At 38.0% G+C, this 14,410-nt stretch overlaps 1 protein-coding gene across 1 annotated transcript in view; it reads right to left on the bottom strand.

Moving 5' to 3' along the window:
* Positions 1-7,627: 7,627 nt before the first annotated feature.
* LOC140245782 (dedicator of cytokinesis protein 3-like) overlaps positions 7,628-14,410 on the bottom strand; it is a 127,603-nt gene continuing 120,820 nt past the window's right edge. Inside the window, exons 50-52 of the mRNA XM_072325305.1 lie at positions 8,444-8,757; positions 8,316-8,406; positions 7,628-8,223 (exon numbers count right to left, since the gene is read on the bottom strand). Of these exons, the coding sequence (XP_072181406.1) occupies positions 7,963-8,223; positions 8,316-8,406; positions 8,444-8,757 (666 nt within the window). The 3' untranslated portion in view covers positions 7,628-7,962. The remainder of the gene's footprint in view (positions 8,224-8,315; positions 8,407-8,443; positions 8,758-14,410) is intronic.

The following is a 14,410-nucleotide window of genomic DNA, read 5'->3' on the forward strand; positions in this document are numbered from 1 at the left end:
CCACGGTGTTGCAGGTTAATGTAATATAATCATAATCTATTTTCATTAGAGCTAACCTGCGTTCTCTATCTTAGCGGATGAATAAACTAGCTCTGTTTGACACCATACACCTAGTGCTGTGTACTCTGAATACCTCTTATGTTAGCTATGTTTGTACAGTGTATACTTGATGCAGCATTGATCAGTTTCGCATCGTTTTCGTTTTCTCAGAAGACTGCATTGTATAATAACTTTCTGCAGGGGCATCCCGCAATTAGATAATTAACCGATACCTATCAGTAATTGGTACAACACGTACACACACACACGCACACACACATACACATGTATATGTATATATATATATATATATATATATATATATATATATATATATACTCCTAGATGGGTCATTTGGAAGACATTTCCATTTGTTTTATATGCAAATTTATTATTACATGTTCAATGGCAGTTTACGCAATGGAGACACGAAAATTGTCTCCTTAATGACCAGTTGTCTCCCTAATGAAGACACTTCCCCCCAATATGTCTCCCTAAGGTGCCAACTAGGGATATATATATATATATAATATATATATATATATATATATTATGTATATGTATGTATGTACATATAGTTTGGTGCTCCACCCCCCCCCCCCCCCCCATACATGAACAGAGCACTCCAAAAATTTGGCTGCAACTTTATCCACACTATGTAATTCTATTGTTTATTTATTCAGATATAACAAAATTTTGATATAACAAAAAGAAACTGCCAGTCCCAACGACTTTGTTATAATGGGAGTCCACTGTACATGTATGAGCACGGATCAACAGAGACTCCAACTCTCCCGTTTTCGACGGGAGATCTCCAGCTGAAAGCCCATTTTTGCAAAATCTCCCGTTCTCCCGTTTGAGATTTGATTTCTCCCGCCTGGCTCTGTGTCTCCCGGTGGAAAGGATTTCTTACTTATTTCTATAGTATGTTGAAACTAGAAATGTCGTTACAGCGACTGGTTATACCCCCGCCAAACAACATTTCATAAGCTTTGGTCAAAACAACGTTTCATAAGCTTTGGTCAAAAAACTGAGGAAGTAGTTAAATCCGCAAGATCTTTCCTTGATCTTCTGCCATTAATATGTCATTACCATGGCAACGTACTTTTGGGTACTGTCGAAAAATGCGTCTTGCACATCTACAACCAAAGGCACACATCTGTACCAAGTTTCATGGAAATTGGGCAAAAACTGAGGAAGTAGTTTGCAACACAAAATTTTCCATCATTTTGGCTCATAATATGTGAGCTGTTACCATGGCAACATACTTTTTGTCACTGTCAAGAAATGTGTCATGCTGACCTATATCCTAAGACAAACATTCAATATGAATTCCATGAGAATTGGAAGAACACTGATGAAGCAGTTTTGCCATGAAGCATTTTGCTCTATATTTACCAATAACATGCCGTTACCATGGCAACGCACTTTTTGCCACTGCGGAAATATGTGTCTTGCACATTAACATATTCAGATGAACATCTGTACCTAATTTCATAAAAATTGATCAAAAACTGTGGGAGGAGTTCGCGACGCAAGATTGTACCCATTTTTGCCCATAATATGCCGTTACCATGGCAACGTACTTTTGGGTACTGTCAAAAAATACGTCTTGCACATCTACAACCCACGGCACACATCTGTGCCAAGTTTTATGGGAATCAGTTGAAAACTGAGGAAGTAGTTCGCGACGCAAGATTTGCAACGGACCGACCGCCCGACCGCCCGACCGCCCGACCGCCGCCCGACCGCGCCGACTGCCCGCCCGACCGCCCGACCGTCCGCTGATTCCTATAACCCCCTTCAAACTTCGTTTGGCGGGGGTATAAAAATAAGCCTTAGATAGCACCAGAGAACACCTAGAAACCCAAGGAAGTTCGCGCCTCGCACACATCAACTTAGAGTCTCCCGTTTGCTAGGGGTTTCGGGCGGGAGAATCTCCAGATCAGAAGGTGCTTGGGGTTGGAGTCTCTGGATCAAGTAGTTACGATAATTTAAACAAGAACTACTAGTTTCTAGCAATACAAATGTGGTGGTATCTGAAATGAGAAATGCCTTGAGAAAGAGAAAGAAATGCAGACACAGCACATTTTATGGCTAAATGCTTTTGTTAAAACTTATAGAAACTTTATTCATGTAAATGCCAAGACTAAATATATGCACATAAGGATTCACAATGGTGTCAAAAATAAGTCTCCCTTTAACCCAATACATGTACACAAATGATTTCAATACTCATCATAAATCCAATTCAAATCCACCTTCTTCTATACATATAATATATAAATCTTTATAATACTCTAACTTATACAAAAGAAATCAAATATACAGGGAGTTATCAGTTTGATCCATATGACTTATATAATACACCCTTCAAACTACTTGATACATTCTAAAGTCTTGAGAAGTAGATCTTCACCAACATGTTGATACTACAAAGTGCATTTGTTCAATTAAAATATACCAGCTTTCTGATATAGCGTCTATTCACCTTCCCATGACTATGCAAGATTTCTTATCTCTGTTCAAATCAATCATGTAAGAATAAAAATAAATGATAAATTCAATTAGCTAAGTAACCTGCGCATGACTGAAATCTCTGAGAGGGGAATGTATTCAAGTGGATCACAGATCTCCCCTTTAAGTTTATCATAATTCCTTGGAAATATCAACATGAGGAATCAAAGTAAGTAGGTACACATTATTAAAGAAATAATCTCTAGAACATAATTCATAAATTCATGAATGTTCACTGACACAAGTTCAGGATCAAGGCATGTGTTCCTTTATCCTTTTCTTTTTTAAGACTGAACATGTCATCCCAATATAAATGAATACTCCTGAATAAGCAAAAACAGAGATGATCACATCTGGATTTGTGAGCACAAACAAATTTAAAACAAAAATTCTGGTCAAACTTTTCTGAATGTCTCTAATAACACTGGTGAGATAACAATGAAGCAAACTTTTCTTACTGAATTGTGAAGAACAAGATATTCTTGCAGTCTGCCGCAAAGTTGATGTCTAGTTGCTGTACAGCCTAACTGTTGACATACAGACCAACAATTTTCCTTAAACGTTATGGCCACCTTGCACCACTTTCTCATACACATTTCCAGAACCACTGCACACATATCACATCAAGTGAATATTCCACGACTACAAGTGAATATTCTCAGAACTGAAAGCACTGATGTTGAACTTTGCATAAGTCATTATGTTTTGGTCTTATTACTTTGTTTACAAATTCACTTACTCAGTTGCAATAGAAAAGATGCATACAAATTGAAAAAGAGGTGCATACAAAGTATGTAAGTACATACAATTCAACTTGGTCATTGAAGAGACTCAAAACGGACAACTTCACTTTGAAGTACCTCTTGGAGCAAACAATTAAGTAACTCTGCCAGATTGACTCTTTGGTTGTTAACGGAAAATCAAACACAAACAACAAGAAGAAACTCCACACACTTGGCACTTAGAGTAATGATTGAGAAGCTCTGAATTATGACTGCATTGTCCCAGATCAAGTCATGTGTAGCATCAGTTAATGCAGGCTTGTTGATTGAAGCATGGATTTTACATGGAATATCTAAATACTGATATAAGACCTCTTTCACTGAAGGAGATTATGATAGATGGTGACAAGGCATTACATAGATCACCAACAACCACTGAAGCCTCATTTTTTGTCATGGTTTTTACTGTTCTAGTGGACATCAATGTTTGTTTTACTCTATGACTACAATGAACTCATTTCTCCTTCAAGTCTCTGCAATTGATTTCATACTTTTACTAATCTCAGCACTGATGGGGCGGTAAAAAATTAATGACTTCTTTCAATATGTTCCATGTTTAACATCATCTTGGAAGACACTTATACTAATCAGTAAAATTAAATGTTTTTACCTCTGGAGAAGACTACTCAACAATTTCAATGTGAATCAAAATAACACTGAATAACCCTTAATTGCAAAGTAAGTGAGGGTCTATTCAACTTTGACTGGCAATTCTTATGGTAGATTTTCATAATCTTCACCTACTTAAAGGTACAGTTATAGTGTTAATATTTCTCTTCACTGTCAGATGACTGAAAGATGTGCAAAGCACTCACTGAAAACATACGACGAAAACATTTCACTTTTCACAGATGTAACCATACGAGCATAAAGCTATAATTTTCTGTACATGATTCCTGAAACCACGTCTTTCATTCTGACTAAAAGTGACTGGAATAATAACAGTTGCCAACGTTACTATACTGGTTATTACACACGAAGACTCATGTTGTTTCACTTAGTCTCAATTCACAGAATCAGTGAAGGAACAATATTTGACAAGTGTATTGAATTTTTAAGCATTGTAAGCAATACATGTTGATGGTAGAAACCATGAAATAATGGATATACTTATTATTCCTCTGCTTAAATTTCCATGGTAACATACTTGTATGAAAATATCAAAGGTGCATTTCTCCTATAAAATGGCAAGATTGAAACAGCAAGATACAGGATGATTTCAATATGGAATTCAGCATTCTCTTTGAACTTGACATAGACAAATCAGGTCAAACTTCATTAAAATGTCCAAAGGCTGTTTGATAAAGTGACTATTTCAGATTCACATTTCACTAATATGGGTGATCGTTTATCTATCAACAAGGAGGACAAATTGTGACACAATTTTAAGTATGGATGCCAAAATGACCACAAAAGAAAAAAAAAAAATGTTAGTAGAAAGCAGCAAATGGTGACTGGTCACTCTCTGCGGCAGAGTAACTACAATTCACTCTGGCCGATTAAGTTCCATTTTGAAGAGGGGGGGGGGGGGAGGCAGGGTGGGAAGGGAGGATGAACTTGATGAATGGCACATACCTTTGCCCTGCTATCAACATGGGAAGGTCAAAGGTATGGCCTATTTAACACTGTTATCATCACTTATACAATTCTGCTGACTACATACTTGTCTGACAAACAAACGGCAAAACAGTAACTTCAAATTATAATATGGTTTCCATCGACCATCAGACAAATTCTAAACAAATAGTAATAATCACAACAAAATCATTTTAAGATTTCATTGTATCTTTACAGGCATCCATCATTGGGCAAAAAACAAACAAACACCAAAACAAAACAAAAAGATGTATGCCATCTACATATGGATAAGGGAGTATAGTATGCAAATTTTATGTTTCACCTCGAGCAAATGGAGATTTGTCTTTATCAGCATCACTACAAGTATGATGGAAGCACAAAATCAGCACATAAAACAAAATTATTTGATTCTTTCTGTTCTCTCTCTATTTTTGTATCTTGGGAGGCTTGTCTTCATGTGAACAATGTGCAAGTCAACTGTACATTGTGATTCAACACAAATAATAACTGATTCTGCCTTATACATCGCTTCTACTGCACCTATACAAGGAACTGTTCATAGTGACTATACACATTGTACCAGTGTAAACATTACCACTCACTACATGACCCCATTCTGAGACTACAACCTCTTCAGCTCTTATCTGGCTGACAAAACTAAGTCCAACATCATAAGATGGTCCTCCCATACAAAAAGAAAGAAAACTATGCTACCCTTGGTCTACTATTTTCCCATCCTAGTACCTAGATTTCAATATGCCATCTAAACAACTTTAATAATTCCCTTTAAATATTTTGTTCTAACAACGCTGTGTGAAAAAAGGCATTTTTTACTTTCAAGGCTGATTAAATGTTCTCCCTCCTCAAATACCCCAACATTTAACAAACATATTGCTGAAAATGATGTCAAGTACAAAATTATGGAAACAACATCATTATCATGTCACGGTGCATAATTGCAATCTTAAATAGATAAAAAGATTCATCTTGGCACTGACAACCAATGGGGTCAAAGTTCAACAGATGCAGTTCAGTGATCACAAAAGAACATTAAGAGGAAAATTCATTATCATTTGTCTCTAGCTGACTGGAAGACTGTACAAGTAAATCAGACTGTGAGGGGAAAAAAATAAGCTGTGAGGAACTTTGTTAATTCTTTGCCTGCAAAAAAAACAAAGGAAAAGATTAGCCCTAAAAGTCAGCAGAAAGTCTATCCATTTAGAGCAAAACAATTTTGCCATCCTCAGACTGAAATGTGTCAGAAATAGAGGATGTGGATAGGAGAGAAGTCTTTATTTTCAGACCCAGTGACTATTATAATGTCTACTTACCACTACTGCATGACTGTAAGATTGTAATAGCAAATAATACCACCCCAAAGCGTCTAATTACACAGACTACACATAGAACACAGACATTCCAATCACTTTGTCAGGCCACAAAAATCTAATAATTTATTACATACAAGTATGTACTATGACCGCCATGAAGAGAGAGATCTCACTTATCAATCTCTCTCTCTCTCTTCATATTGCATAATATATATTCTTCAACCACCATCAGTAACAAGAGATGATGCTTAATTGCACCATTGTACACTGTACTGGTATAACGTATCCACACAGACTGCTACATGACCTATATTCTTGGTTCACTCAAATTTTACATTCACATTTCATGTGCCACTGTAATTAAGTATCGACTATGGGAACATCCATCTATCATACAAATTTTACAAACATGACTTTGACAACAGCAAAGTATCTGCACTTGTCACAAATTTTACATCATAGTCATCGAGATCTCTTTTGCCGCAAAGGCTAAACTTAGTCAAAGCTTCTCTTAAATTTGCATTTTGTTGGAGGCAAGTGTTCAGGCTGATGCTCTATAAAACAGGGAGGCTGCGAATATGAAAGTAACCAACATCTGTTGGCATGAAAGTTGGTACGCAACACCTCCAGCACTATTCAAATTTACTTATTCACGAAAAATCTACCAAGTGATTACACATGTGAAACAGCCATAGAAACTTTGTGTCAGTTTGAAGTCTATAAGAAAAGAAAAGTCAATGACATCTCTGTGTGCAAGTTTAATGTGCCATTTTGATCATGATACAATGCAAGTAAAAAAGCTTATCAAAAAGAGCTTCTTCTCCCCTTTACTGTAAGGACGGTAAATGGAGGAGCATCACCTGAACACATAGAAAATATCCAAATTAGTAACAACTGATATCAAAAAGCCTGGAGTGAACATAATGGCGAATACACTCAAGACATTATTCATGCAACTGTTGGTTTGAACGTTGCAAAAATGAAGAAAGAAGTCAAAATTCTGTGCCTACTGAATTGGCATCCCCTTGAAATGCCTCGTCACAGCAGTGGATTGAACCCACTGCCTACACGATCCTATAGGCTCTTGTACAGAGTCAATGGGGATTCTATAATCTGGTAGGGAACAGATTAAATTTGGTCCGTTGTGTGCATGTCTGAAACAAGACTAATAGTCAATTCACATCAAGCCGTATGCTAATGTATCAAAGATATCCCTCTAAACAGGAATTAATCCTCGACTATTCCACCTGTTTCTTCATCATAGTCCACAGCCACAAATATGAGATGGCATGGCATCACATAATACATCTGCCATTGTGATAATTGGTGTCACATCTCAATATATTTCCCTCCTATATACCATAAGAATTGCGCCACCACAAATGCTATCACTAAACTACCACTCTTCTTCTTTTGCTTCTATTGACAGTGATGAATGGTGGTGTAGGAAAAGCAATTAATCATAGGGGAGAAAAAGATTGTGATTAATAGTGATCTTGACAAAAAAAAACAACTCATAAATTCATACAATTAGCACCAAATGTCCTTGGCTGGAGTGATACAATTCAGTCTGCTTCTTCCAGAACCTGTATTCCAGAATTTAGAACTCTCATCTTCGGTCTCGCGCAGGAAGGCATGACGCTACAAGATCCTTAGAAGGACGAGCTAGACAGCTGAGCATCACACTTTCCATCATGAAGTTTCTACCCCTGCCATCATAGATTGGTACCTGATTCAGAAGTTCTAGAGGTGGTGCGATTCCGGGGCCGGGTTGGAACCGGGGGAGGCTGGGCACCGTTGCGGGGGCTGTCGTTCTGGTTTGTCGGGCTTGTCATTCCTGGAGTAGGGGGCTGCACGCGCCTGATCCGGCTGGGGAGAGGGGGAGTCACCCCAGCATCAGCTTTCAGAAATGGGTTGTTGTCGAGTGGGGAGGGTGCACCATTGGGCTTGGGTGTGGCGATGGGAGAATTTGGGGGCTTTCGGGGTCGGGGAGTGGTAGGGGGAGGGGCGCCGCCTCCTCCTCCTCCTCCTCCCCCTCCTCCTCCTCCTCCTCCTCCTCCTGATCCACCTCCGATTCCTCCACTGAGTGGTGATCGTCGAGACATATCTTGGGGGGAGGGGTGCGTGTGAGTGATGGGGGTATTGGAGAGGGGGGAGGGCTGGGAGGGGGGGTGGGATGGGGGCTGGGATGGGGGCTGGGGTGGGGGCTGGGTTGGGGGCTGGGTAGGGGGCTGGGTAGGGGGCTGGGTAGGGGGCTGGGAAGGGGGCTGGGCAGAGGACTGTGGGGAGGACTGGAAGGAGGCAAACTGCTTGGGGACGTTGGACTGGGGGATGATGGACGAAATGTATTCGCCACTGCCTGAGGTACTACTGGAACTGACTGAGCTTGTGACTGAATCAAGTGAATCTCTGGTTTTTGCTTTGATTGGCGGCGCAGTTTGTGTTTTAGTGTCAGGGGCAAAGTGGAGTAGGTTAGAGGGGCCTCCAGATATGTCCTTTGGCGTGCTCGCCTGCACAAAGAGAAACACAAGAGGGAGCCCTGTGAGCATGCTTCGTACTGGACTCAATACAAACCAAAGACCTAGATTTTCTGATATTTATTATCAAATCATCACATTCCCAACAAACATAAAACATTTTTTTTTTTCCTGGTATGTGTTTGTTGAAAAAAAAAAGAATGGGAAGGACACCTGTTAGAGATGCTTCAAATCATGACTTCCTTGACGTGTTTACTTGGACACAAAATGTCAGGCAACACAAGAGAGATGAGGATGAATCATGTCATGTGCAACAAAGCATCACACATGTCATGAATGGATTCATCTCCTCATACTCAGAAATTTGTGTAGTCTCTCTAAGCAGGAGAGAATTAAGTTTGAGCTGTCACTACCACATCAGCATCAGTATTACATTGAATGGATGTTATTGGCATTTACTGCAAAAGTGGATATTTACGTGCGACTAATTTTTCACGCTTGGCCGGGTAAGAAGAGTTTCACGTGTTTTTAATTCCGCGGAATCAAGACATTGCGCACAGGCACATATAGCAAGCAAAAATATTTGCGTGCTTTTATTTTCACGCTAGTTTCTGGTTGCGCGAAAATTTCTAACACCGCGAATATTTCCACTTTTACAGTAAAAAGTAGTGGTCTTGTGGGGAGCCTACCACTCATGCTGATGGAGCATGAGGCACAGTAGTCTACAAGGATATGAGGAGTGCTTGTTTCAAGCCAAGGGAAAATGAAGGGCGAAAGACAAATGAAGTCCGCAACTTACAACCAGCCAATCACAATGCTGCTACACTCTAATAGACATGCTTATCTCCAGCTTGCTTAGATTACACATACATAGTAAAATTCACTGGACAGCATTAACCAACTTAGCTGTGTTGGCTGCTACTAAGATTCCACTTGATGCAACCATAATGGAGTGATGCCTACACGACACCAATACCACATCCCAATGCTTGGGATGAACAGGTACAAAATGGTGGTGATGACATGGGTAATGACAATTGTGATGACAACAGTAATGACAATGATGATAATGGTGACGACAACAGTGATAACTATAGTGATGATAATGGTGATGACAATGGTAATATTGGTGATGATAATGGTAACGATAATGGTGATGACAATGGTAATATTGGTAATAATGATGGTGATGACAACAGTCATAATAACAGGTAATGATATTAGTTGCAATGCTTGCTACACTAACCAATATTGCATTGATGCATAAGGTTGGGTACTACATGTAGAATGAGGCATCTGACTTTATGTTCATTTCTTTTAAGAAATGCCATACAGCTTTTGCCCAATCTCTGCATTAGATGTTGAGATGTTATCTAAAACAGATTTCTAATCATCTGATGAATACGTAGGACTACTTTGTGGATAATGGAAAACACTTCCCTGTGTAAGGAGACTAAAGAAATAAAACAAAGAACAGCTGGATGATGTGGCTGCTTAGTCACATGATTTCTGCAGCACATGAAGACAATTATTCAGAGCATCAAGTAGGTCAACAGGTGGCTTGCTAATTGGCATGTCTCCACAGCTATAATTCCAAATCTCACTCACATTTAGGAGTAGGGTTTGATTCTGAGCGGAATGCAATGCTATAGTCTCTAAGTGCATATCAAAAGGCACAAATTGTGTGTCCTGTTATAATGAAAGCCTAATAAAGTTGCCAAACAGTTTCTGAGTTGGTTTTTTTTTTATCAAAGACTTCATGACTCAAAGCTTTCAAGTTCAATCTTATTTGTTTAATTTTTCCCCTTTTCCTGATGCACAGACGGCTACAGGTGAGAACTTTGGAAAGTATATCACATCATTACGAAACAGGTATCTGACGGTAAAAAGAACAGTCATACAAGTTGTGAAATACAGAGAGTGAATAATGATTTGATACAGCAATGAAATGGACTGCATTATGATGAGGTGTAGAAAAAGTCACAACACTTTTGAATGCAAATACTTATCATTCCACAATTCATAAGTATACCGACTACAGTGCAATCTCTGCTATTACTCATACAGATAATGTAAAAGGTATGTTGATATTTCAAGAAAACACCTTCATATCTGAGTTTAGCAAAAGGCAAGGCATTAAACAAAGTACTGCATGAACAAATAAAAAAAGTATGAAATGAAAACAACCAAGACATGAACTAAAAAGTCATAGCATGAATAGAGCCAGATTGAATCTTTCTGTGAATTCTTTGAAGTTGTGATTATGATCTTGTCATTAATATAAATTAAAATACTATTGGTTTGGTGTTGACCTTTGCTATGTAAAATGTGTTAGTTGTTATCAAAACATTGGTATAAGTAATTTCTTAATTCTGTTTATGTTCTGAGAGTGTGACAAGCCAGGTATATTGCACTTCCTACTCAGAGGTGCATACTTTAAAGCTGTGAATCTTCTTCTGAAATGATTGCTAATGCTTTTCGATACGAAATCTGCCCAGCTGTAAGCATGCATGCAAAATAGATGACTTTCAAATTAACCTTGATGACAAGTCCTTAGCACTTTATCAAAAATAACACACCTTATACACAAAACCCATTATGTACTAGCCACATGATAGCTGGGTTACAGGCTGAGACACAAACTTCAACAAACACATTTAATAAACTTTCTTTCTATCAAGAATTGGACAAAAAATTTGCAGTCGAGTTGAGTTTTAAGACAGGCATTTGAGGAATAAGCAAATTTAAAACTTTTCAGCTTAGAACCAGAGGTTCTATTGCATTCCTATGTTTTGAGCATAAATAAAAATAAGCAATAGATTTTTATGCAATAAAAAGCTTATTCAATAAGAAATGTATAGATTTATAGGTATTGTTCCAAATATCAGGTAAAATATCACCCTTGTGGTTTTGATTTTGAACATTTTAATGAAAATGAGAATAATTTAAAATTGGCACCATAATGTAGTGGAGATAAAGTTCTACAACCTTTTCCAATAATTCAATAACAACCCCCCCCCCCCCCCAACCATCATTGTGATAACGCCCTTCTGGTTCTCAGGCGACAAAATACAAACATTAATTGTTCTATTCATTTATGATACGTGATGGTTAGGTCATGGTTTTGGAATGCCACGTGAGCAGAGTGCGTTGGAGTGAAGTTGATAATTTCTGTCCATGTTCTGTGTTTGTGTGTGAAAGTTTTATCAATGCACAACTTTGTTCAAAATACAAGAAGGTACAGCATCTCATATGAAAGTTCTCATGTTTAAAAAAGTTGAATTTACCAAAAATTAATGAGGCAAAATAATGATACTGTTGAATTGCAAGATAATTGGAAAATAACTGAAAAACTCATAAATGGTTATGTACATATCAAGGGAGAAATGCTGCATACACACTTCACAGATGGATACATGGCATGTTAGATTAATAGTACTTAAAGGACAAGTTCACCTTCATTAACATAAGGATTGAGAGAATGTAGCAATATTAGTAGAACACATCATTGAAAGTTTGAGGAAAATCGGACAATCCGTTCAAAAGTGATGAATTTTTGAAGTTTTTGTACGGTCACCGCTGGATGAGAAGACTACTGCAGTGTATGATGTCACATGCGTACAACAATATAAGGAAAATATAAAGAGAATTTCACAAAATTTCATCTTTTGAAAAAAGTACACATTCCCTTGACTCGTTACTGACATATGTTATGGGTAATATTATTCCCATTGCCTTTAGATAGAGGCAAGACAAGTACTCTTTTATTATGCGAAAAAAGTGAAAATATGTTGAATTTTCATTATATTTTCTTTATACTGTTGTATTCATATGACATCACGAGCCTTAGTAGTCTCCTCATCCAGCAGTTCCAACACAAAAATTTTAAAAATTCATAACTTTTGCATCGATTGTCCAATTTTCCTCAAACTTTCACTGATGTGTTCTACTAATATTGCTGCATTCTCTCAATCCTTATGTTTATGAAGGTGAACTTGTCCTTTAATAAATACATATACATCAAGCATGCAAAAATAAACACAAATGTAAAAGCAAATAAAACAAAACATTCTGTAGATGGTCTGAAATATTACTCATGATCCCTTATAAAGAAAAGACTAGAAGACCTGATAATGTGAGGATATGAGGGGAAAACAACATCTGCATGATTACCGACATTTTCTTGTAATGGGACATAGGGCCTACTGACAGAATCATTTATGGAAATAAACGGCAATCAAGTTTATACTCGCAGACAGAAGGCGAGTCTGGCATCTTGGTAATGAGTGAAAAAGAGGCAGAAATGGGTCAAAATAGGATGAGAGTGAGAGGGCCGTGTGCAAGTTTTGTTGGGTTGATCTTCTCGATTCAAGCCATCCTTCCAGGCAAAGCATGTATAATTGGAATCTTTCACAAGCCGTGCTCAAGCAATGCCACGAGAACTTCGGGATTATCAATGTAGCAACCAAGAGCATCTTATGCCGTCTTCAGTCAAACATTCTCAACAAGGTGCCAACAAGCCTTCGTCCTCAGCATCAACTTACCCATCACAACATAATTCTTATCCTTCAAGTGCTACGGAATATCAAAACAGTGATTGATTACAAGTGTGCCACGTAAATTAGTGTGAGTACATGTGGAGCCATGCAACTATGAAATTGTTGCGTGCCTTAGGTATTAATGTGGATGACATTGCATATGACATATTTGTCAAATGTCTTGAGACCTGCATTAAAATGTCATGTCACCCATGATGTAAGAAAGCAAAAATCAAACACACTCTGTTCATAGCAATCTAGAATGATACAAAGAAACAGCCATATTGTACAACATAACCATGTATAAAATTGCTTTCCTACCCTGCATTACCAAGTTCAGATATAACAATGAAAATAATGCAACTCATGAGTTATGTTCTCCATGGATACCGACATCTTAAAAAATCTCTAAATCTTACAATGACTTCAAAGTCTTCAAGGGGCCTTGGGGTGATTATTTGTTTGACCCTACATGCTCTCTGACATCTTGCTTCTGTCCATTTCTCTGATCACTCTTTTTCCTTTACTGTGTGTGTGTGTGTGTCTCTCTCTCTCTCTTTTACATTGTTTTGTACATTTACACCTCAAATTTCTTTTTAAAAAACTGTTTCCCTTGAGAGCTTTAAGCATACATTATTCACTTATGGGTAAAAAGAAAAAAAAAAAGACTAGCAGAAATTCCATACATGTAAAGTGTAGTGAAACAAAAAATATGGTGTGCACTGCAGTGACATGGCCTGGCATTATCCCCATTCATGACAGGCAGGTTCCTGTTGACAACCAAACTGCTCTGCAGATTTGATGCTCTTCTGTTTTTTTTTTTTTTTGTGACAGATTTACTGTTTTGCCATCGTAACTTGGAGTTCACAAAGTGAACTACAGCGTACATCTTTGGTTAAATCTTGCACATAAAATGCTGTATTTGAGCCTGTCAGTGGTGGACCATATCAAAGTTTGCCTGGTTTGGTGTCGTTTCTGTCTTTTTTCATGCTAAAACCACATTTTGATGAGGTGCAATGTATGACTGGTCTCTGTGAGTGACTATGGATCAATCATCTCCTGTCTCGTCTTGCTTCCAATGAGCTTTTTATTTTTTTTCATCCAGGAGAGAGGTCGTTTTTACGAGCTGCAGCTCACTCTATAATGTG

Source organism: Diadema setosum, chromosome 2 (genome assembly GCF_964275005.1).
Source record: "Diadema setosum chromosome 2, eeDiaSeto1, whole genome shotgun sequence".
NCBI lineage: Eukaryota > Metazoa > Echinodermata > Echinoidea > Diadematoida > Diadematidae > Diadema > Diadema setosum.